The sequence below is a fragment of the Thermothelomyces thermophilus genome, chromosome 4 (assembly GCF_000226095.1).
Source record: "Thermothelomyces thermophilus ATCC 42464 chromosome 4, complete sequence".
In the NCBI taxonomy this organism is placed as follows: Eukaryota; Fungi; Ascomycota; class Sordariomycetes; order Sordariales; family Chaetomiaceae; genus Thermothelomyces; species Thermothelomyces thermophilus.
Genome location: NC_016475.1, coordinates 3,973,897 through 3,995,956, shown reverse-complemented (window position 1 = coordinate 3,995,956; position 22,060 = coordinate 3,973,897). Strand labels below are relative to the sequence as shown.

General features: G+C 56.3%; 6 protein-coding genes and 1 non-coding gene across 7 annotated transcripts; 2 read left to right on the top strand and 5 right to left on the bottom strand.

Annotated features, from left to right (window-relative positions):
* Nucleotides 1-230: 230 nt before the first annotated feature.
* MYCTH_52160 (glycoside hydrolase family 105 protein) lies at nucleotides 231-1,409 on the bottom strand (the record flags this gene model as incomplete). The annotated part of the gene is made up of 1 exon (XM_003664528.1): nucleotides 231-1,409. The coding sequence occupies one exon, from the start codon at nucleotides 1,407-1,409 to the stop codon at nucleotides 231-233; it is 1,179 nt and encodes a 392-aa protein (XP_003664576.1).
* A 1,131-nt stretch (nucleotides 1,410-2,540) lies between these two features.
* MYCTH_52547 (general substrate transporter) lies at nucleotides 2,541-4,576 on the top strand (the record flags this gene model as incomplete). The annotated part of the gene is made up of 4 exons (XM_003664527.1): nucleotides 2,541-2,909; nucleotides 3,087-3,884; nucleotides 4,009-4,216; nucleotides 4,335-4,576. 4 exons carry the CDS (start codon nucleotides 2,541-2,543, stop codon nucleotides 4,574-4,576), a joined length of 1,617 nt encoding a protein of 538 aa, XP_003664575.1.
* A 382-nt stretch (nucleotides 4,577-4,958) lies between these two features.
* MYCTH_2128383 (uncharacterized protein) lies at nucleotides 4,959-8,141 on the bottom strand (the record flags this gene model as incomplete). Its single annotated transcript, XM_003664526.1, has 6 exons — nucleotides 4,959-5,468; nucleotides 5,545-6,204; nucleotides 6,248-6,957; nucleotides 7,063-7,364; nucleotides 7,424-7,627; nucleotides 7,915-8,141. 6 exons carry the CDS (start codon nucleotides 8,139-8,141, stop codon nucleotides 4,959-4,961), a joined length of 2,613 nt encoding a protein of 870 aa, XP_003664574.1.
* Nucleotides 8,142-8,659: 518 nt separating this feature from the next.
* On the top strand, nucleotides 8,660-8,745 carry MYCTH_t122. The gene has a single exon. It is a non-coding gene; the product is annotated as a tRNA-Asp (tRNA).
* Nucleotides 8,746-9,145: 400 nt separating this feature from the next.
* On the bottom strand, nucleotides 9,146-10,320 carry MYCTH_2307545 (uncharacterized protein). The gene has a single exon (XM_003664525.1). It carries the CDS (start codon nucleotides 10,050-10,052, stop codon nucleotides 9,243-9,245), a length of 810 nt encoding a protein of 269 aa, XP_003664573.1. The 5' UTR covers nucleotides 10,053-10,320; the 3' UTR covers nucleotides 9,146-9,242.
* On the bottom strand, nucleotides 10,321-11,685 carry MYCTH_2307543 (uncharacterized protein). Its single transcript, XM_003664524.1, has one exon. The coding sequence runs from the start codon at nucleotides 11,414-11,416 to the stop codon at nucleotides 10,493-10,495; it is 924 nt and encodes a 307-aa protein (XP_003664572.1). The 5' UTR covers nucleotides 11,417-11,685; the 3' UTR covers nucleotides 10,321-10,492.
* Nucleotides 11,686-13,123: 1,438 nt separating this feature from the next.
* On the bottom strand, nucleotides 13,124-18,871 carry MYCTH_52715 (uncharacterized protein; the record flags this gene model as incomplete). Its single annotated transcript, XM_003664523.1, has 15 exons — nucleotides 13,124-13,507; nucleotides 13,802-14,051; nucleotides 14,104-14,180; nucleotides 14,242-14,439; nucleotides 14,494-15,088; nucleotides 15,277-15,388; nucleotides 15,450-15,794; nucleotides 15,858-16,020; nucleotides 16,105-16,402; nucleotides 16,473-16,974; nucleotides 17,033-17,070; nucleotides 17,139-17,366; nucleotides 17,515-18,079; nucleotides 18,163-18,607; nucleotides 18,665-18,871. The coding sequence occupies 15 exons, from the start codon at nucleotides 18,869-18,871 to the stop codon at nucleotides 13,124-13,126; spliced, it is 4,407 nt and encodes a 1,468-aa protein (XP_003664571.1).
* Nucleotides 18,872-22,060: the final 3,189 nt, after the last annotated feature.

The following is a 22,060-nucleotide window of genomic DNA, read 5'->3' as shown; positions in this document are numbered from 1 at the left end:
CTTCAGGATCAATGTCCTTTTGGGTGCGAAAGGGTCAAGAGGGAGAAGAGAGAGAGAGAAGAAAGAGAGAGAGAGAGAGAGAGAGAGAGAGAGAGAGAGAGAGAGAGAGAGAGAGAGAGAGAGAGAGAGAGAGAGAGAGAGAGAGAGAGAGAGAGAGAGAGAGAGAGAGAGAGAGAGAGAAGGGTTTGGTTGATAATTAATTGATTGATTTTATTGATTGATCATCTCTTTCAGATAAATCTCCTCGAAAACTCGACCAGCGCCATGATGGCCATGGCCTGCCCGTAGGGCATGCTGGTGACGGGGATGTCCTTGTAGTGCTGCAGGTCGCGGCCCATGCCGGTGCCGAAGGAGGTGTTGAGCAGCTCGCCGTCGTCGCTGACGTTGGCCAGGACGGCGCGGACGGCGCGGACGGCCATGTCCTCGAACTCGCCGGCCCCCGCGGGCAGGTCCCGCCGCCGCAGGCCCTTGAGCACGCCGAAGGCGAACCCGGCCGTCGCGCTCGCCTCCGCGTACGACCCTTCCGACTCGGGCACGTCCAGCAGCGTCCGCCACAGGCCCGTCGTCGGATCCTGCAGCGGCCGCAGCGCCTCGCACTGCGCCCGCAGCGTGCTCCGCAGAAACGCCTCGAGCGCCACGTCGTTGCTGCTGCCGCCGTTGCTGCTGCTGCTGCTGGCGGCGCCCTCGCGCAGCAGTTCGAGGAACTCGGGAATGGCGATGGTCAGCCAGCTGTTGCCGCGGGCCCAGCGGGCCTCGGCGAAGTTGTGGCCGCCCGGGCGGCCGTCCTCGTGGAACTGCCAGCCGTGGAAGAAGAGGCCGGTCTTGGCGTCGAACAGGTACTGGACGTGGAGGAGGAACTGGCGGCGGGCCTCGTCGACGTAGTGGGGGCGGCGGAGGACGAAGCCGATCTTGGCGAGGGGCAGGACGGTCATCATGAGGGTGTCGTCCCACAGCTGGTCGCGGTTCTCCTCGAGGTAGGTGATGTGCTGCATGCCGCCGTGGCGGGTGCGCTCCAGGTCGTGGTAGGCCCACTCGGCCCAGGCGTCGAGCCAGGGCAGGTAGGCCGGGTTGCCCGTCCGCTCGTAGACGCAGGCAAGGGTGAGCATGGCGGCCATGGTGTTGATGTTCTTGGTGGTGCCGCCGGCGGCGAAGCGGGCGGCGAACCAGTCCTCGATGATGGCCAGGTAGCGCGGCTCGTTGGTCAGCTGGTAGTACTGCCAGATGCCGTACAGCCCGATGCCGTGCGTCCACTCCCAGTCCTGCCACCCCTTGGTGTCGATGACGCGCCCGTCCGGCAGCGTCAGCAGGAACTCGCCCGTCTTGTCCCGGATGTTGACCATGGCCGAGATGAGCAGCTCGATCTTGGCGTGCACCTCTTGCGAGGTGATGCCGGCGTACGTGGTTGGCATGGCGGGTTGGCAGAGGAAGACGAGGGGGGAACTGAGGAAGGCCAACCGATGGAGGGGTTGATTATGCTGCACCTCCTTATTTTTTTATTTCTTTTCCTCCTTTTTTCTTTTTTCTTTCTCTGCTTTTTTTTCCTTCTCTATTCTCTTTTTCCTTTTCCCTACTAACCCTTCTTTGATAAACCTGGCGAGAGCAGTCGCGTAATCGTTGAGCAATGTAAATAAAAAAGTGTTCCTCTGCTCGTGTTATCAGGCTAGTCGGAGGGGTGACACCATTGGTAGCGCTCGAAGTAGGATAGCTTGCCGATGTTCTCTCCCCTTGTCCAAGCGCAGTCGCTTAACTGGCTGCTGTTACTGCTTCTGTCAACTGCTTGTTGCTCGCTGCTGGGCTAGGGTGTAACGCCCCCTTTAACGGCTTTGCACCTGGTTCTTGGCTGCTGCTTGTGGGGGATGGGGCCAGCCAACCAGAACCCCTCAATGGCAGCAGTGGGTTTGCGGTGGCTCTCGGTGTCACATTCCGCCGAGTGCATCCCAGTGCAGCCCTGCTGGTTCGGTTGAGCAGACAGCGAGTTACACAACATGAACGGTTCAAGGGAGGGGAAGGGGTCTGCGTGCCCGGTTGGGGGAGATGCTCGAACCCTGGCGAGTTCCCAGGTGGGCCGCTCCTTCCCACACCCCCAATCCCCGCCCACTTGCCGACTATTGCTCGATTCTTTGCAACTCAGGTGCTAACTCGATTGTTGGGTGGCCAAAGGGCCATGCGGTGAGCTCGGGTTAGCTCGAGCGAGATGCGGAGGCGAGCAAACCGACGACCGGGATCCCATCTTGACCCGTGTCTCTGTTCTTGCGGAGAAACCCCAGGAATTGCTGGACTAGTGTTTTTTTTTCCTTACTTCCTTCTTCCCCATGGGGTTGAAATCCGGGGTATTACTATTATTCGGTGCGTGTTAAAAAGGACGGGAGGATCACCGAGCAACGTGGCCGACGATCGATCCCAATTTCTCGCTCCTCGTCCCCGAAGTGCATGCATGAGTGAGAAGGAGGAGGGTTCTTGCATTCATTTCCATCTCTCCCTTCATTACCATACTACGAGATAACGGAATCACGCGTCAATCTCCATCCTAATTACACATCATGGCTTCGACGGGCAACAGCGACCGCGATGCCGTCGATCAGTCCCATGTCGGCGCCGCTGCTGCGGGCGACGACCAAAAGGTTGATCCCTACAAGGACGTCGTCGAGGCCGAGCGGGCGCCGTCGCCCGAGCTCGAGAAGCGGCTGAGGCCCGACTACTCGAAGATGGACAAGGAGCTGGCCCAGTACGTCTCGGACACGCGCATCGACATCTCGGAGGAGGAGAACAACCGACTCCGCCGCCTCGTCGACAAGCGCGTCCTCGTCATCATGATCACCACCTACTTCCTGCAGGCCATCGACAAGGGCACCATGAGCTTTGCCTCCATCATGGGCATCATCGAGGACACCGGCCTCCACGGTCAACAAGTGCGTGCCACTTGTTTCACTCTCGTTTTCCTTTTTTATTTTTTATTTATTTATTTTTTCATTTTTTTTTTCCACTTTTCTTCTTTCTCTTTTTTTGTTCTTCATCTTTTCTTCCTCTTTTCCTTTTATTTTTTTTTTCAAGCTATCCGCTGACGCTTCTATCTTGATCAATATTAGTATCAATGGCTCACCACGTGTATCTACATCACCATCCTGATCGTCGAGTACCCGCAAAACTGGCTCATCGCGCGCGTGCCGATCGCCAAGTACCTCTCCTTCTCCATCATGGCCTGGGGCGCGGTGCTGGCCTGCACGGCCGCCTGCACCTCCTTCGCCGGCCTGGTGACGGTACGGACGCTGCTGGGCCTGTTCGAGTCGGTCTGCCAGCCCGCCTTCGTCGTGCTGTCGGCGACGTGGTACCGGCGCGAGGAGCAGGCGGCGCGCGTGACGTACTGGTACATGATGAACGGCGCCCAGCAGATCGTCGGCGGCCTGCTGGCCTACTGCTTCTCCCTCATCCGCACCGGCCCGCTCAAGTCGTGGCAGTGGCTCTTCATGTCCTACGGCATCATCTCAGTCATCTACGGCGCCTTTGTCGGATGGTGGATGCCCGACTCGCCCATGCGCGCGAAGTGCTTCACCGAGGAGGACAAGCGCCTCATGGTCGAGCGCGTCCGCGCCAACCAGACCGGCGTCCAGAACCGCCAGTGGAAGAAGCACCAGTTCTGGGAGGGCATCCTCGACCCCCAGGCCTGGGGCTACGCCCTCATCCAGCTGTGCACCACCCTCCCGACCAGCGGCCTCGGCAGCTTCCAGGGCCTCATCATCAAGTCCTTTGGCTTCTCCGTCCTGCAGACCCAGCTGCTCGCCATGGTCCTCGGCGCCTACATCATCATCGTCCTGCTCAGCTCCTCCTGGCTCGTCAAGAAGACCAACCAGAACCTGCTGGTCATGCTGGGCTTTGTCATTCCGTACGTCATCCCCACTCCTCCCTCCGCTCTTCTCCCTGGTCCCTTCCCCGCTTTTCTTTTCTCCCTCTCCGGTAGGCACCTTTGGTTTGGTTTTGCTAACACGGACTCCGCCCAAAAACAAAAGGTCCTTCATCGGCACCATCTGCCTCATGACGGTCCCAATCGAGACCCTGGGCCAGAAGGTCGGCCTGGTCATCTGCTACTACATCACGCTGTCCTTCTGGTCCGCCCAGACGCTGGCCCTGTCCATGCTGTCGCGCAACGTGGCCGGACAGACCAAGAAGAGCGTGGCCGTGGCGCTCAACTTTATCATCTGGTCCACCGGCAACGCCATCGGTATGTTCCCAGCGAACGTTCATTCTTTTCCTGCTAATCTCTCCTCCCCGTTCTCTCTTCTCTCTTCTCCTCCTTCCCGACGTTTCGCTGGTGGCTAATCAAACAAAACAATCCACAGGCCCCCAAGTCTTCCTCGACTGGGACAAGCCCCGGTACTTCATCGCCTTCGCTACCCACCTGGGCTGCTACACTCTGCTGGTCATCGTCATCCTCGGCCTCCGCTTCTACCTCAAGTACCAGAACAAGAAGCGCGACGAGCTGGCCGCGTCCGGCGCTGCCGAGGCCAAGGACGAGAACCTCGTGCACGCGTTCGAGGACCTGACGGACAAGGAGAACCCCAACTTCCGCTACGTGTACTAGAGGTACTTCTTAAGGGAAAAGGGGGGGGGGGGTGTGTGCTAGGGACATGTCACCTCTTGTTATTACCTATGTTGTTGTTGTTCTTTTAATACCTTGTTTTACCTTGCTTCATCTTGCCGGACACGCTGCGAGCTCTTCTGGAGGGTTGTCCTCGGGTACTTGCTTCAAGAATATTCCAAAGGTCACATAATAATCACCAAAGGTTCTAAAACCTGGTTGAAAGGGGAGCCACTGCTCCTTTTTACGATCATCGATTGTTTGTCCATTTATCCTAATTATCTTACCGCACATGCACATCTATCTCTATATGCTAGGGCCAGGCCCGGGTATCATCTGGAGGAACAGACACAAACAGCGCTCTCAGACATATGAAACCCGCCTTCTACCAATTTCCTCGGATCATCCCCTGGTCGGAAACACCCTCCTTTTGGTCCCTACCACCCTTCACGACAAAAGATGCCAATCCTGTTGACGCCCGCCGGCCGCCTCCGTCGGGTGGGGTCGAGGCCGTGCCGCGGTAGACGGGCACGCCGTCCGTCATTGGTGTCTTGATGGCGGGTGTATTATCTCTGGCTCGTCGCCGCCACCGCCGCTTTGAATGAGCCTTCCTCTGATGGGGCAACGTAACCCTCGGGCTGCGGGATAGTTGTGTTGGGTCGTGTTGGACGGGGCGAGGTGCTGGGCAGAGGTCCGGGCGCGGATGATGCCGTGGTGTTGGCGGATCGCCGCCAGAATGGCGTCCGCCGCGGCGGCGGAGGAGGAGGAGTCGCCCAGCGAGGACAGCGGGACGGCCCAGGGGGAGTTGGTGCAGCATGGCGAAGAAGGCGATCAGGTAGTGCGGGTCGGAGCCCGGATGAGCCAGGTTCCAGTAGGGGCTGATGGCATGCATGGCCTGGATGGTGGACGGGCGGGCAGGCCGCGGCAGCGGGCGTCGATGGTGAGGTTGGTCCCGACAAAGGTGGTGTTACCAGTCTCGAGACCGTCTCGTTGCAGCCGACGGCGGTGACGTGCTGGACCACGGCGCCAGCGGCGTGGTAGTCGAGCTTGCCCCAGGTGTACAGGAGCTGGCTGCAGCCTTGGAGCTGGGAGACGCGGCTAGAGGCGTCGCCCAAGCCGAAGTAAGTCATGTTGGCGTAGGTGGGCAGGATGTTAGTATACGCGTACTCTTCCTCGTCCGAGAGGCGACGGCAGTCCTCGCCTCGGATGTTGATGCCTAGCGGATTGTGATAGCCGGACATCTGGGACGTGTAGTTGAGGGTCAGGTTAGTCGTGATCTGGGACGAGTCGTAGGTTCGGCAGCTGAACCTCGCGCGTACCGCGGGGACGACGGCTTGGATGGAGACGGTTGAGTCGTTCAGGGCCCCGTCAGTCGGCAAGGCGTGGGTCAGCGCGAGCCGCGGAAAGGCGAGGTCGTCGTAGTTGAAGCTGGGAAATGAGTAGTTGCTCGCAAAAATGAGAGACGCGATCGCGTTGCCATCCTGGACCATGTATTGGTCCATGTCAATCGACCGGGTGGCGCGCAGCTCGATCGAGACCGTCTCGGTGACCGCGAGAGCCTGAAACAGGGATGACGAAAATATGGTGAAGACGGACGCAACCAGGAACGCCGTGGTTGGTTGCAAGCGCACCTGAATTGGCGAATTTGATCTCGCGAAACACGGTCCTCGGGACCGACATGTCCATGAAGTCGAGCGTCGCGTACGTCTCTGGGCTGACGCTCTGCTTGAGGGCGGCGCAGGTGGCCGCCAGACCAGCCATCCAGCGCGCGGCCCAGCCTCGGACCACAAACCTGTTCCTAACCATGATGACGGCTGCCTGGGATGGAATGGATGCGGGCTCCATCAGGCTCTGCTTGGCGATGACGGCGCCAACCTGCCGGCAACAGGCAGTGACAAGCTTCTGGAGGGTGGTGCGGTCCAGCAGCGCCGAGGGGGATCGGTCGGGCGGGAGCAGCAGGGGCAACGCAAGCCCCATTTGCTCGTTCACGTCGACCAAATCATGGCCGACCTTGACGTTCTTGCCGTAGATGCTGGCCGGGTCCAAGGAACCGTCGTAGGATGAGGTATAGTGTGCGTCCATGAGATTCCGGGCGGTGACAGAAGAGAGAGTCCTGCGGGGCGCCCCTGCTGATGTAGTGACATTGAGTGTCTGGGTGCCGTTCCTGACCACGTCGACTCTGGTGATACCGTATGTTGGGACACACAACATCTGGGTGGACCAGACTAGCTTCCCGACCATGGGGTGCCTGGTCCCCATGCCGGTGTAGTCTTTGAGGGTGACGGAAGAGTCAACGGTATAGGTCAAGTTGCCGAACATGACGAGGATACGCCGGCCTGAGTCGTCCTTTGTCCCGTCGCAGCGCGTGTCGGCGAAGCGTGCAACTGCACGTCGCACGAATCACGGTCCCCGCAAGCCCAGACCGGCGAAGGGCGAATTATGAGATGCTCCATGTTGCATGCAGGCGAGTTGACGGTCAGGATCATGACCTGATGCGGGTAATGAGGGTCTGGCGAAGACGATCCCCTCAGGACCAACTCGGCCGGCTCGCAAGTCGAGCGAGTTCCCGAAGCCGTCAACCGTGACGGAGGTCTGAGCCGTGTCCGGGAGGTCGTGGCGGACGGACTGGAAGGCGTAGCCGGCAGAGATGCCCTCCGAGTAGCTGAGGTTCCGGTTTGCCAGTCCCTGCATGACGAAATAGGGGAGAGTTCCCGTGTGAGAAAGCCGGCCGGTGCTGCCGGCGAAACGGTCCTGGATGGTCACGGGCCATGACGAATGGTGAACTCGGGCCCTGGTGAGAGGGATGATGCCGGTCGAGATGACGATCAGGACCTTGATGAGTATAGCGACGATGGTGGTGAGTGAGACGTGAAGTCACAGCTGCGCAGGGATTTGTAGACGGTATACAGCTGAAAGTCGGAGAGGTCTTGTTGGCCCCCAAGTTCCGGAGCCTCCGAATCGCCGAGGGCGTGGTATCCGCGGCCAGACCACCGGACAACTGACGTCGGCGAAGTTGTCACCCCCATCTCCTGGCTCCCGCAGCAGACGATGGAACTTTAATTAGAACTCAGAGTCGTCGTTGCATCGTGAAGCGGCAATGGTTCGGGTCGCCCTTCCCTCTTCCTCTGTTCCCTCTGTTACTTCTTTTTCCGGAAATTCTGGGGTGAGTGGAAAGGACGGTTTTTGGCCGGTTTTTGGCTGGCAGTTGAACCAGACCGAAAGATGCTGCCTAAATATGATCCACGCAAGGGCATGAATGGGAAAGTGCGACTGCACTGCCAGGGGCTGAAGCACGCAGCCACCCGTGAGGGTCCGACCTCCTGTGTAAGGCATGGAGTCACTTATTGAACTGCAGGGGCTTGCTGCTCGAGTACGTGGGCGGCGGCCAAAGGGCCTTGGGCCAGTGCTGCCTCGGGGTGGATCGGTGCGAGACGTATATTAGGGTGTCGTATATCGCCTTTTCCAACGTCAAACACCTGTAGCCGAGGTTATTGGTATGGTACCAGAAGACAAAGGTCAGTTTCAGAGACGTGCCAGAAGGTGATGCCTGCTGGTCGCGTTTTGCCATGACAGGAACGCTATGCTTCTGGTTCAAGTCGGAGCAGTCACGACTCGAAGTGGTAGAGCATTTTGGGCACAAAAGGAGAACACAGAAATAGGCGAGGAAGTGGTCGGTTTGCGACGATGTCATTAGGTGACCGCTTGCTTCGTTCATATCGCTTCAATAAGAAAATATACCTAATTAGTACCAATCTCATGGGAGTACTCTATACCTAGGTAATATACTAACGCACATCTGCCATACACTGACGATACGACCGGCAGGTTTGTAGTTTGGCACCTAGATATCTTAACCCTTAGAGTTACACATCTTTACAGTAATATTCCCGCGCTTCAAAGACACAAAAAGAAAACAGGAACAAGAGCTGGAAAGGGAAATCGAAGTGGTAACTGAAAAGAACCCAAGCCAACCCTTTCCAAGATGTGTTTCTGACCCACCCTTGGCCACGTGAGCCCTTGCTGCCCTTGATGAATGGTGGAGGTGGCATCGCCGGGCAACCTACGGTGGTTGCAAACAGCCACAGATCTTCCGTAGTATAGTGGTCAGTATGTGAGCTTGTCACCTCGTGACATCCACGCTCGAGACCCGGGTTCAATTCCCGGCGGGAGAGTTCCCCACTCTTTTTTCCTCCATTTCGGGTACGAAAGTTCCTTTTTGCTCCCATCCTCCTCTGACATCGTGCCATTGTCTAAACTCTCCGGCTTTGGGGTGAATAAGTGACAAGGCCGGGATAGAAATGTTGTAAACGATCACTGTGTACATACTGTAATTATATAGATATACATGCAAGAGGGCAGGAACTAATTTTAATGGTTGCTTAACGAAAACGAAAAAAAAAAAAAAAACCACTGATAATAGTGCTAATGCCTGTTTACTCTGTTGAAATCCAAAACCCAGATTTTAAAGAGGTACCCCGCCTAAAAAAACGCCAATACAGGAGAAACTCGGTCAGATCATAAAACCTGAAAAGAAAACGGGCAGAAATCCCGGCCCCAACCCCCCCCCCCCTTTTTTTTTTATACACAGCTCAACCTCTCTACCGTTCCTTACCCTTGAGCCCTTTCCGCTCCTAACCCTTCCCTCCCATTGACAGGAAGAGGGGAAAACTCACCGCCTCCCATGCCGCTTCATATGCCTCGCCAGGTTGTCCGCCCTCCCGCTGTAGGGACAGAGCGGGCACTGCGCCTGCTCGGACGGCACCCCGTGCTCGCGCGCGTACGCGGCGTGGTGCGACCACAGGTGGCGGCGCAGGGTGCGCGAGTCGGGGAACCCGCCGGCGCACCACCGCGTAATCACCCCCGCCCCCGACCCCGAACCCGACCCCGCGCCGGCGACGGGGCAGCGGAAGCGCGGGCGGTGCTTGCGCGCGTGCTTGCGCAGGTGTGCTTGCGCGGCAAAGACGGCCCCGCACTCTGGTTCCGGGCAGGTGAGGAGCTGCTGCTCGGCCCCGGGCGCGGGCTGCGGGGTGGTGTTCGGGTCGATGGCGCCGCGGCCGCCCGTAGTGAGGGAGAAAGGGGAGGCGATGGGGGAGGTGTTGGGCTCGGGCGTGGCGCTCGTCAGCGAGACCGGCGTGGGAGGAGCCATGTCTGGCTGGTAGATTTGAGGGCAGGGGAAGCATCCGACGTCGTAGACCGGCGTTGTTGGACTGCCGCTGCTGACGGAGCTTTGTGGTGTCGCGTAGGTGTTGTACGGCCCGACGGCGTCGGCTGGGAGTCCTGAGCTGAGGAGGTCAATGAACATGTCGCCGCCCGGGTCGCTGGTAAAGGTGCCCGTCATGGACTCGGCGCCGGCAAAGGGATCGACGGGAAAAGTCCCGCCAGCCCGTGATAGATCTGTGAGTTCGGCCATATAAGTGTTGAGCTGGAGAGTGTCAAAGGGTTCAAGATCCTGGCAGTACCCAGAATCTGGAGGTAGCATTGCAGGGGTGAAATCGTCAACCCAAGCCCACTTCCCTAGGTCCTCTTGGGGAGAGGGAAGGGAAGGGGTTTGGACAGCGTCGTCGTTGTTGAACATGACTGGAAGACGCCCAACTCACTGCGACGTGAGTTGGACGCGCTCTCTCGAGTTGCGTGTGACTTTGATTTGGCGTATTTGTGTTGTCGTGAAGGTTGGTTACGGCGTAAGCCTTGTCCTGAGACGGCGAGTTGTTGTGTGGTGACAGATGGGGGCCAGTTTAACGACGTAGTCCAAGGTCGGGAAGTTTCAGAGAAACTTCTAATAATCCGCATCCTTCTCCTTCCTGTTTCTGTCCTTTCCCATCTTTTTTTTTCTGTTTTCTGTTCTTTATCTGCCATCTGCACCATTAACAACCTAGGCCCCGGACGAGGCATCTGCCCCTGTTCAGCCTTCTTGGGTGTTTAGGCACACGCAACCAGTGTCCCCGGCCGAGACCAACCAAGGTCTGGGCAGGGCTCACACCTCGGCCACTGCCACTCAACGAATGCTGCCAACATGCGGGCCGTCAGCAAAAACGTCGAGGCAGCATCAGCAACGAGTAGCAGATTCGCTCCAGGTTCACTCTGGCCGGAGAGAGACGTGACATTGAAGGCTGATGTCGCGCCGTGCCGGTCAGTCGTATGTGGAAGTCGGGCGTCGGGGGAGATCGGCTGGGGAGTGCGCTGCGCCTTTCCATCCCCGCGCCATTCGAAGCCGGGTTGCGTCATGGGAGTCGTGGTTGCTACCGTCGAATTGGGGTGCCCGAAGAAGTCATGAGCGAAGGGCTTCCGGCAGGTAATCAGAGACTTTCCCGGGCCTTTGTGAGAACTACGGGCAGGAGAGTACGAAGAATCGCAATCAGCTGCTCGATATCCCGCATAAGCACCGTTGTTCGGCTCCGAACTCGCTCCAAAGGTCGGGTGTCTGCCATGTTTGTCGAGTGTCTCCGGTGAGGCGGCACCAAGGTCGGCAGCAGGAACTGCACGGCCTCCTGAGGTCAGGCACAGAGCGGTATCTGGCGCCCATGGAAGCACTCCGTTGTCGAGACGGAACGGGAACCCGTTGAGCAAGTTCGGGACAACTAGCAGCTGTTTGCACTCGAGAGCAAGATTTGCGCAGTCATCGCGGGAGGAATGGCAGAGCTGAACACCGTTGTCCAGGTGAGCCATGGTCGTCTCCACGACGAAGCATAATATCGGAAATGTCACGGGCGCACGGCCTTCTCCCGAGTGCGGGTTGCGCTTGTGCACCAGAAACCGCGGGTTGTCAGTTGGGTTCCGTGGGGCAGGGTCGCCGAGTACAAGTGGATCGCGCGAGTCTCGCGCCATGTCGCAGAAGGCGGTCATTGACAACCCTAATTTGATGTTAGAACAAAGCAACGGGTATCATTAACTAAAGTCTAATCCTACTTTGAAACGCCTTCGTGATCCTGGCTATTTTGGAGTCGGCGAGCGCCCAAGGCGCCGAAGGATGATGTTGACGGATCTGTGGCGTTGGTTCCAATGAGGCTTAGAGAGAAGTGAATGGGAAAAAAACCAAAAAAGATCAGGGGTTGGGAAGTTGAAAATTAGACAAGACGATTGAAGCAACACGTATGAGCATGCGACGATGGTGGTGCATTAATTAAGAGAGAGCCCCAGGCACTCGCGCGCAAGGAGTCATACCGGATTTATCAGGATTCCTTAGAAAGACAGGCATTTCGCAAGGCAGTCGATTGCATGCAGGTCTTGGTACTTGTCAGGAACATGATTGGCCAAAGCATGCATAGGCCCCGTTGAGGACGACTTCCGTCGTCCGTCCTCAATGTGGCGGTGCATACGTACGTACACTACATACCTTGTAACTAGCCTCCTGCTTGCCCCGCCCCGTCCCGTCCCCACCCTTTTGACATTTTGGGACAGCTGCGTTCGTCGGTTATTACTCGATGTGGGCCGGCTTAGGCGCCCTTATAACCAACTATCCTGATCATGGTTCCCTAACGGGAGCCGGTTCTCCGTTTTGGGTTCCGACACTCGACTACTAGGTACTCGTTTAGAGCATAAAGTGGAGAGACTAACATCTCTAGGAGGGATAAAAATACTAGCTCTAGATTATTTAACAAAGCTTTGTAGTGTATTAGTATTCCGGATCAGGTGTTAAAGGGGGGGCAGAGGTTTTTATCCGGCCTATCAGGCACGGTTTCCTTTGTATATAACTAGAGAGGCTCCGGCGTGCTTATTAGCATAGCGGTGTAGGATTAATAATAATAATAATATTTAACAAAGGCCGGTAACCTAATTTTCGACCCTGAGAACTTTCCAAATTCAAATTTAGATTTATTTATTTCTTTCTAATTTACGTCGTGGATACCTAACTACCTAGGTACGTCAGAAATAGCTTAGGTACCATCTTCAGCTACGGCCCAGTCCCATGCTGTTATTCGCCTTACAAACCAGGAGGAGATGCCTCGCAAGGCTCGTTCCTTGACACCATCATCATAGGAGCCTTCTTTTTCATTCACCATGCTCGCCCTTTCAGCTTTGTGGTTGGGCTTCACATTCCTCAAACATTCGTCCTCGGAAATGACTAGATTTCATGTTGGTTTACCGGGGCCCATGTCATGAGACACGAATAGACATTAATTAAGGTTAAGTGCATCGGATCCATCTATTGAATGCACACTCTCGTAGCGTCGGGCGCTGGTGGTGATCACAGAACAGTCTATGTGGCCGAGCAAGTTGCCGATCCGCAAGGATAGGTAAGGTACCTTACCTTCAGTGGGGTTAATTATGGTTTCAATGTAATATTATATATCGGAATCAGGCTTCGTTTCGCCGGCTTTGAACCACAAACAATCACCAAAGCAAGGTTCTCTTCCCATCCGGATACGTGTCATGGGGATACCAAAGTTTGACGATATAAGTAATCAAATTCATTCCTAAACAAGACCATAATCCAACCGAAATTTAATTACTCCATTCAGAATTAAAACCACTTAATTACCTTATTCCTCCCTCTCTGATCCAAAGAAAGCACTCTCTCTCCCTCTCTTTTCTCATTCCGATAGTAATTACTTAGCCCCTCATACTCTGATACAGGCCCCTCAACATGCCATCCTCATTCTGCAACAGCTCCTCCGGGTGGCCCGCCTCCACGATCCGGCCCTGCTCCAGCACGACGACGAGGTCGAAGTCGAAGATGTGCTCGAGCCGGTGGAGCACCTCGACGACGGTCTTGTCGCGGAGGTCGCGCGCGACAATCTCGCGCACCAGCGTCTCCGTCTCGTGGTCCATGCTGCTCGTGAACTCGTCCATCAGCACAATCTGCGAGTCGCCCCGCTGGAAGAGCGCCCGCGCCAGGCAGAAGAGCTGCTGCTGCCCGACCGAGAGCCGCTCCTCCGCGTTGAGCGGGCTGTCCAGCGTCACCGGCGCGTCCTCCTCGGCCTTCTTCTTCTTCTTCTTCTTCTCTTCCTCTTCCGAGAGGTTCTTTTTGCCTCTGTCTTTGTCTTTGGACTTCCCGTCCTTGTTCTTGTCCTTGTTCTTCTCCTTCTTGTCCGCGGGCAGCTCGACAATCTCGGTGGTATCGGTGACTTCCGTAATTGACGAGGTGGAGGAACCCACAGCAATTTCGCGGTTGAAAGCGGAGGATGAAGCAGACCTGGGAAGAGAAGAAGAGGAGGAAGTGGAGGCCGAAGAGGAAGAAGAGGAGGAGGCCGTGGGCTTGCGGGCGAAGAGCGTGTCCCAAATGCCGACCCTGCGCAGAAGGGACTCGATCAACGCATCGGTCTCTTCGGGTGTGCGTGAGGAGTTGGCGGCCTCGTCCCACATGATCATGTTGGCGCGGATCGAGTCATGGATGAACAAGGACTTCTGGGGAAGAGTCATGATTCGCTTGCGCAGGTCGTCGCGAGAGATACGGCTGATGTCGATGCCGTCGATAATCACGGTGCCCGAGTTCAGTTCCAGACATCGTAGGAGAGTCGCCAGAAGCGAGGATTTGCCGCTATCAACCTGTTAGCAAGGTACCAGTGACACGATGGTTGTCCAGTCCTTACCTTCCGCTGCGGCCGCAGATGGCAACCTTTGTGCCAGGCGCGATGTACAAGCTGACATCGTAGACGGCAGGGGGCAGCTGTGGGCTTTTGTGCTGATGTTAGTGTCCATCTCCGGCCCTTCTTCCTTTTGCGGGTGACAAACCTATATGAAGCCGAAACATGCTGCAACTCGATTCCTCCGTTACGCGGCCAATTGGGATGAGGCGGCGGAAGTGCAAACTTTTCCTCGGGTTCCACGTCCTTGTTGAAGCGTCTGATACGGGCGACAGCACCGATAGACGTCTCAAGATTGGCCCAGAAGGTGATGAGGTACTTGAAGCTGGTACTGAGGGAGATCTGATGCATGTCAATATTGCTATTCTCGACCAGTTCGCATGTCGGATCGCTTACCAAGTTAACCAACGCCAGGCCCAGGAAGCCCAAAGACGTCGAAGCCCGGAAGTTGACGGCCAGCGTAGTGACAAGAACTGCCAGAAGCGCGACCACAAAATCCAGGATCATCTTGAGCCACACCTGAACAGTGACCATCATGTAGTGGGCTCGCTGGGAGTAATTCAGTAGCTCCGAGTTGCGAGAGGAGAACTCGCTGGTGCGATCGAAGGCTCGGATCGAGACGATACCTTGCAGAGTCTCCAACAGGAACGCCGACAGCGGGGCCTTGGCCTCGATATCCATCAGGCGGAGCTGCTTGGATGTCCGGAGGTAGAACTTTTGGATGACCCAGAGAACGAGGATCAGACCTGGGATCGAGACGGACACGTATTTGGAGGAGATCATCACGATGACCGTCTCGGCGATGACGCCAAAGAAGGACGTTGTGGTGTTCACAAACGCCATCGGCAGCTCGTCATCAACCAGCATGATGTCCTGGATGAACCTGTGGGATAAAGGAATTAGCGGCGTATTAAGATTCCGACAGCCAAGGCATATATACCTGTTCGCCAGCGTGTTGGATCCAACGGTGATGACATAGGAGATTGACGCCCTGACTGTGTCAGCAACTTCTGTTCGACTAAGGTAAGTTCATATTTCAGGCACTCACTTCATCAACGTCTCCAGTTGTCCGAAGTACAATCTCAAGGACGACGAAGGGAGTAGGACATCAAAGAAGAACCTAATAAATAGATCATATCAGTACGGCTCCAAAATCGCCCCCACCGTGGGCTTGCTTACACGCAGATACCACCCAGGAGGGACACGCCACCGACGATAAGGCCGGTGAAGACTCCCATGTAGTATCCCAGTGCTTTCTGATCGCCTTCTGCCCACATCTTGAGCCAAACAGCTGGGTTCAATGTCAGCCTCTTCACGCTTGTTACACACTAATACAAATGATTGATACTCACTCTCAAACGATCTCTCGCCAGCCAGGATGGCTGCCAGCACGAAGAACAACGAGATGCCCGCGATACCGCACGACTTGAGGAAGTAGCCATAAACGGCCCACTCGGAAGGGGCCCGGCTTGCGTCGTTCTCCTCCTTGTCGATAGGCGCGTTCTTGAGGACAACCTTGCCGTCGCTGGTAACCTCGACGGTGTCGCCCACGCTGGTTGCTGCCTTGGGAGCCGCGACGCGCGAGAGGATCGAGTCGTCGAGGGCACCGCTCATGAGAAGTTCCCCGTACGTGCCTTGGTGTGCGATCATGCCGTTGTTCACGACCAGGACGGTGTCAAAACGGGGGAGGAACTGAGCTGCGGCGTGTTAGTTAGTGTGTGCGCGGGACGGCGAACAACAAACGAGGAAGTGGAACCTACTTGAGTGAGTGACCAGGACGGCCGCGCAGTTGAGCTTGGCGAGCAATCCGTTCTCTGAGAAGACCGCGGAGAAAATGTGCGTCGCCGACTTCCTGTCCAGGCCACTGAAGATGTCGTCCATGAGGAGGAGCTCCGGCTTACTGTAGACGGCGCGCGCGAGAGCCTGCGGATGATTAGCTGGCAGCCCTAGAAAAATTGCTGGCTGATGAACAAGCTTCTCTTGCTGCGTGACATAGAAAGGACTTACCACACGACTCTTCTGCCCTCCGCTCAAAGCTGAGCCGCCGCCTCCAACAGGAGTATCGTCTCCCTCAGCAAGACCGGCAATATCCTGGGCCAGAGCACACGCCTCGATCACTCTCTGATACCACGCTGGATCGAACGGGCGGGAACCGATGATGTTTTGCTTGAGGGTCTGGTCCAGCAACCAAGGCTCTTGGTCACAGAATGCGACCTTGAGTCCACGTCGCATCTGGCGGGTGCCCGAGATGTGCTCGATCTCTCCAAGAATGGCCTTGAGGAGCGTGGATTTTCCGGAACCAACACTGCCCATTGTTAGCAGTGTGTTATTATGTTATTACGGAATGCGAAGAACATAACAAGAAGAGAACTCACGGTCCAATGACGGCTGTGAACGAGTTCGGCTGGATCGTCAATGACATGACGTACAGAGCAGGTGTGCTCTCCCTGCCCCTCCAGCAGAACGAGGCGTCCGAGATCTCAACGAGGTCAGCCATCGTGCTGAATCGGGGGCTGATGTCGGGAAGTCCCGGGCCCTGAGGAAAAACGGCATGGAACTCCTCCGTAGTGACCCTGCGCTCAGGTTTGAGCATGAAGGAGCTAGCAGAGGAATTCTCGGAGATGGCCAGGGTGCTGCTGCTGCGGCAGTCGACGACACGTTCCTCGTTGAGCAGATCCTGGACCCGTCCGAGGCACTTGAACATCGAGACGAAAGCGGGTGTTCCCTGTATCAAAAGGAACAGAGGGTCCAGAGAGATACGGAGCAGGGCCAAGGACGCAAAGAGGGTCTGGAAGGTGAGGGGGGTGCCGTGAGTCTTGCTGATGATGGCGAATCCGCCAAAAGCAACGAGGATGGATAATTCGGTTGAAGCGGCGGCTGGAGAGTGTAAGCGCGGCCCTGCCCTTTATCTGAGATATAGTTACGAAGAACTTACACAGAGTGATGATGATGGACAAGATTCGTCGAAAACGGCTACGACGTGTTAATTAATCCCAAACTTCTCAGCAAAAGAAGCGACAGCGACGGGAAACGTCACTTACCGGCCAAGGTTGACTTCAGTAAGTCGCAGATTCTGGAGATTCTGCATGTAGTCGGGTGATAGACCCAACATCTTGACCTCTTTGAAACCTGTTATCATGAACATGGTCGATTTCACCCGGCTCTCGGTCGCTGCTAGCCAAGCCACCTGGCGCGGCCCCAAGGGCGCACTGCAGATTCCAGCAAGAACCATCATGACTAGGTAGGTGAGGTTGTGGTGAGTTTCACGCCTTGGCATTGGAAACGATCGTCGACTTACCGAGAGTGCAAAGGAGAGGCGCAAGGAAGCTAGATAAAAGAAAAAACAACCGATCAGCGTCAGAACTCACATCTCATAATTACTCCCATGACACTTACGCAAGCTGAATCTTGCGGTACAACAGATACACAGCAACCGCAACGGTGACGAAACTTGCCCAAATATCATGGAGGATTCTGGCCCCTTCCATGATATGTTGCATGTCCAGGTTGATGAGGGTAGCCGCTTTCCCGGAGTCGAGTGCGGCGAGCCGCAATTTGAGCAGTTTCCGGTAGCAAGAGTCGACCAACTGGCTCCGCATTTCCAGGGCCAGCTTGTTGCACGCGTGGGCGTACCAGGCGTTGAGGAGAGCCAGGAGGGTGTAGAGGGCTGCGAAAGCGCCAATCAAGGCGTAGCCGACGTCCATCCGCTGCTCGTAACCGCCGCCGCCGCCCTGGACAAAGGTGATCATGCGCTCCAGCAGCATCGGCTGGGCGAGCGTGAGCACCACGACGATCGCCCGCGGGAGGACAGGGACGAGAAACTTGTCCGGCATCGACTTGAACAGGGTCGTGAGGAGGGCAGCCTTGGCCGTCTTGTTGGGGTTCCGTGCCCACTGCGACCGGAAGCGCTGCCGCAGCAGCTCTGCCGATTCGTCGTCTCGGGGGCCGGTCAAGTCAGAGGGCACAAGGTAGCGAGTGTAGCCTGGCGAGGCCAAGTTTTAGTTTCCATCCGCGCTGTGATTGATCATTGATGATGATGATGCTTCGGAAGGGGGGTCGACAAACCGTTCCAAAGCACCGATCCGAGCCAGAAGAACATGGAACGGCCGTAGAAGCCAGCCATTTGCTCCTTGGTGTACTTCTCCTTGACTCCGGGGAAGACAAGGTCATCCTTTCTTGCCGCCTCCGAAAAGGACAGAGCAATCTTGATGACCACGGCCACGGTTTCGACCGCGGCGAGTTGCTTGTGAGACGTGGTGCGCATCAGCCATAGCGTCCTGACTCGAGCGATATCGAACAGGAGCGTGAGCAGGAGATACGGCTCGATGATGAAACTGGGCGCTGCGCGGTGGACGTGCTCGAAGGAGCTCAGGACGGAGAGGGGAATGACCACGACGAAATTCAGGGCCGCGGCGGCCAGAGTCAGTTTTGTCCTGGATGCCGTGGTGCCAGGAAGCGCCCACAGCATCAGAACAGCCAATCTCAGGAGGCCGAAGGACATGATCAAGGACTGCACCGAGTTAGCGTCTGGCACGTAGGAGTCGGCCAGGGGATATCGCGCTCTCACCTGTTTCAACCATAACAGTGTTCCATTGGCGGTTTGTCTTGGCCGACCGAGGAGGAAAGCAACCTGAAGGGCTGCCGCGATGATCAGGAGCGCCGTGGGCAGGATGGACAGGATGGACTCCTCGAAGGCGAGAGTGAAGTCCAGCCCGCCCCGACAGGATGGCCCGGCCCAAGGGCCCCAGGTGATGTCGACGGCGACGCAGTCCATGTCTGCGCGCTCGGGTGAGGAGGTCCGCCTGTTTTGCTTGTGTGAGTTGGACCTGTTGGCGATGAAGTGAGGATGAGGGTGTCGAAGAGAGGAAGACGGACCGGTCCGGAGCAGGTAGGCAAGGTGATCAATGGGTTTGTTCCAAGTCGTCGGAGAAGGCTGGCATTGCTTAACCAAGCAACAGATGAGTGGTGAGCCCCTTGTGGAGGAGAAGGGAGACAAGAGTGATGAGGAGAAGGAGAGGAGAAAGATGATCGAAAGGGATGGGATAAGCGGAAGGGGGGGGTTCATCCTCAGCTTTCATGTACCTAGGTGTTTTCTTCTACGAGTCACCAGCGCGGTGATAAGCCGAGACTAACCACCAGCTCAGGCTGATTGAGAGAGCGGTCTGCTATCCGGAGATGTTCCTCGATGTAACGGTAGACTATGGATATGTTGATAGTTGATGGTGGGAGGAGAGGAGTAATGTTTCCGAACTAGGTGATGCTATTTCTGTCTCACCATATGCGAAGAAGACCTCGGAGGGGCAGACAGGGAGCCAAGGAGGTGGAAGGCCACTCTTCTCAGCCGGGATCCATGTGGTGGAGGTCATTGGACACCGTGATGCTGATACTGCTCCGTGGGTGTCGGCGGAGAGTTATTCTCCGCACCCTAAGCCTCGAGGGGGACACACACCTCGACGAGGTGTGGACGACGTGGTTGAGGCAAGGGTGGCGGAGGCCGGGATTACCAGATTAAACTTTACCAAAACCACGCGAATGGACAACCGTGCCGTACATAGTATGTAATTAGTACATACAGTATGCACGTGCGGGATGATGGGGTCTTGGCCCATTGCGTTGCATTGACGAGTACCTTATTCTATGTTGGTCGCCCAAGACGAGTCGATGCACGGCAGCGGGCAGTTTGTGGACTTGTTTCAATGTCAGCCGCACAGGGCAAATGTGCGACTGTAACGGTAAAGCGTGGGCTTTCCGGCTCTCAGCCAAGGCGTTGGGACCCGGATTTAGCGAATCGAGGGTGGTGGGGTGACATGGCGGCATCGTGGCGGCGCGGATCTTGTGTGACTTGGAGAATTGAGTTGCGGCCGTGACTTTGGGTGGTCTCGTCGGGTGGAGGGTTGAATCGGGTGGAGGAGGTTGGTGTGATGCGCGATAAACGAAAACGACTTTGTGGGGGAGAGCAGAGCAGGGGTCGTGGGCATCGCGCAATCGGTAGTGTAGGTCAGATGGGGGTCGCCTCAAGCGCCGATCTTTTCGAAACTTGTTGCTTTCCACTCAGCAGCTGTGCACGATGTGCAAGGGTTAAAAAGCTTGTTTTCTCCTGGGGGGCTCCGAATGGATGATAGCCGCGTTTCCCCACCCCCACACCTAAAAACAGAAGCGGCTTCAGCAAGGGCAGCAGTAAGCCTGGCCATTCGATCTATCCGACGCCTGTCAACAAGCTGCTGCGTGCAAGAAAGCTGGAGAACGGCCCGGTGGCTGAGCCCGCCCTTTCGAAGAGACCAGTCCCGTTCGACTCATCACGGGAGGGCAAAAGCGTCGTGTACCGAATAGTAAACATACTAAGGTATCTTCTTCCCCCACGTTTTCCACGGAACAATCACCTGATCAAAAACCTACGGTGCATCATCGAAACAAGGCTAGCATTGATTTTTATTTTTAGGCCGTACACTTTTTCCCAAACGTTTCGAGTTGCCAAGCTTCGGGAACGTCATTTGGTGTCAACCATCACGGCTCGGGAAACTTGGTTGGATGCTGTGCAACCCAACGGGCATCGGGTTCAGTACGTTGATGGACGCTTCACTCCGGGACTACGACGCGGATTGCCGTGGTTTGGTTTTCAAGTTCAATACCCGTTATTACACGTTCGACCGACCACGGAAGTGTCTACAATCGGATGCCCGCCGAACCCAAGATGGAGGAAATAACGCGAATACGTCAAGAGCAATGCGGAAACTCGGTTGTTGGCGGTGCAGTCATTGGCAGCAGAAAATACACTTCTGCGGCGGCAGAGACCGGCAAGTCTCGCTCAGCTTGTCCTAGTGTGGTGTGATGCTCTTGGAATCTGTTCGATGGCGTTGAGCGAGCTGCGCTTGTGCGATTCTTGGCCCGGCAAGTGCTGTTTTTGCTCACTGGTGGCGCAGCAGCACTGACTAACTACATCCACAGGTCTAGTGCAGTAGCGGACACACACAAAAGTATGCTTGGTACACTACCTAAGGTACTACACCAGTAGCAAGTTACAGACCCACGTGGTGGACTTTTTCTATATCCGTACCTCGGACACGCCTTAGCTTCCGACGGCGCAGCGGCTTGAACCTTGCCATGCCTCGATCCACACAACTGCCCGACATCCCGGATGGCTCAGCCGTTGACCTGCCGTGAATCAAAAATAGTAGGCCCCGATTGCCGGCACCTGTTCGTCCAATGGCGTTCCAACGTTCGAGCAAGGCCGGCCGTGTACTCCGGCGCAGTTATCCTCCGACTCTCACGGCAAACTATCCTCGGACGGCGACTCTCCTTGCAAAGTCGTCCGAGTGGCCGGTCGTCGAGAGGTAATACGGCTCGACTCATCCAATCATAGCAGACAGACCAGAGCGGCGAAGTCCAATATTGGAACCCTTCGCTTCAACTCCATCGCATGCCATCCCGGGCTGTTCTCTACATCGTGTGTGATTCCAGCTCCTGGCCTGACCCCTGTCTTCTTCATGTAATCAATCCTCCGCCTGCGACGGGCTGCTTCCCCTCTTGGTCGGGAGCGGCTTGACGTCCACATCTCCTCCGAGCCTCAAGGTGAAGGCGAATTCTCGAGTCATCCACCAAGGTCAACATCGTCCGTCCGGCCTATGATAAACCCAACGGCCTCCACCTCTGATCGACATCCTCCTACCACATCAATCAGACATCGACGCTCAGAGACATCACCTCACACACAGCACCATCGCCAAGCCGCTCCGGCACACACACACATATTGCACGAGGTTGAACTACGTCTCTTGTTGTCGTCACCGTAGCCGTCATTGTTCACGGCTGCAACACTCTCAAGTGTCTCCTCCCCTCATCCTCACCCGGCAGGAGCACACTCATCGTATACTGCGGCATACCAACATCCCCCAAATTGTGTGGACTAACTCTTCCAGAACCCCTCACCCGAACAGCTCCACCAACATACCTTCATCGCGCTCTC

Coding starts and splice junctions, on each gene's coding strand:
- MYCTH_2307545 (XM_003664525.1), bottom strand. CDS start 10,052: ATGCTACCTCCAGATTCTGGGTACTGCCAGGATCTTGAACCCTTTGAC.
- MYCTH_2307543 (XM_003664524.1), bottom strand. CDS start 11,416: ATGACCGCCTTCTGCGACATGGCGCGAGACTCGCGCGATCCACTTGTA.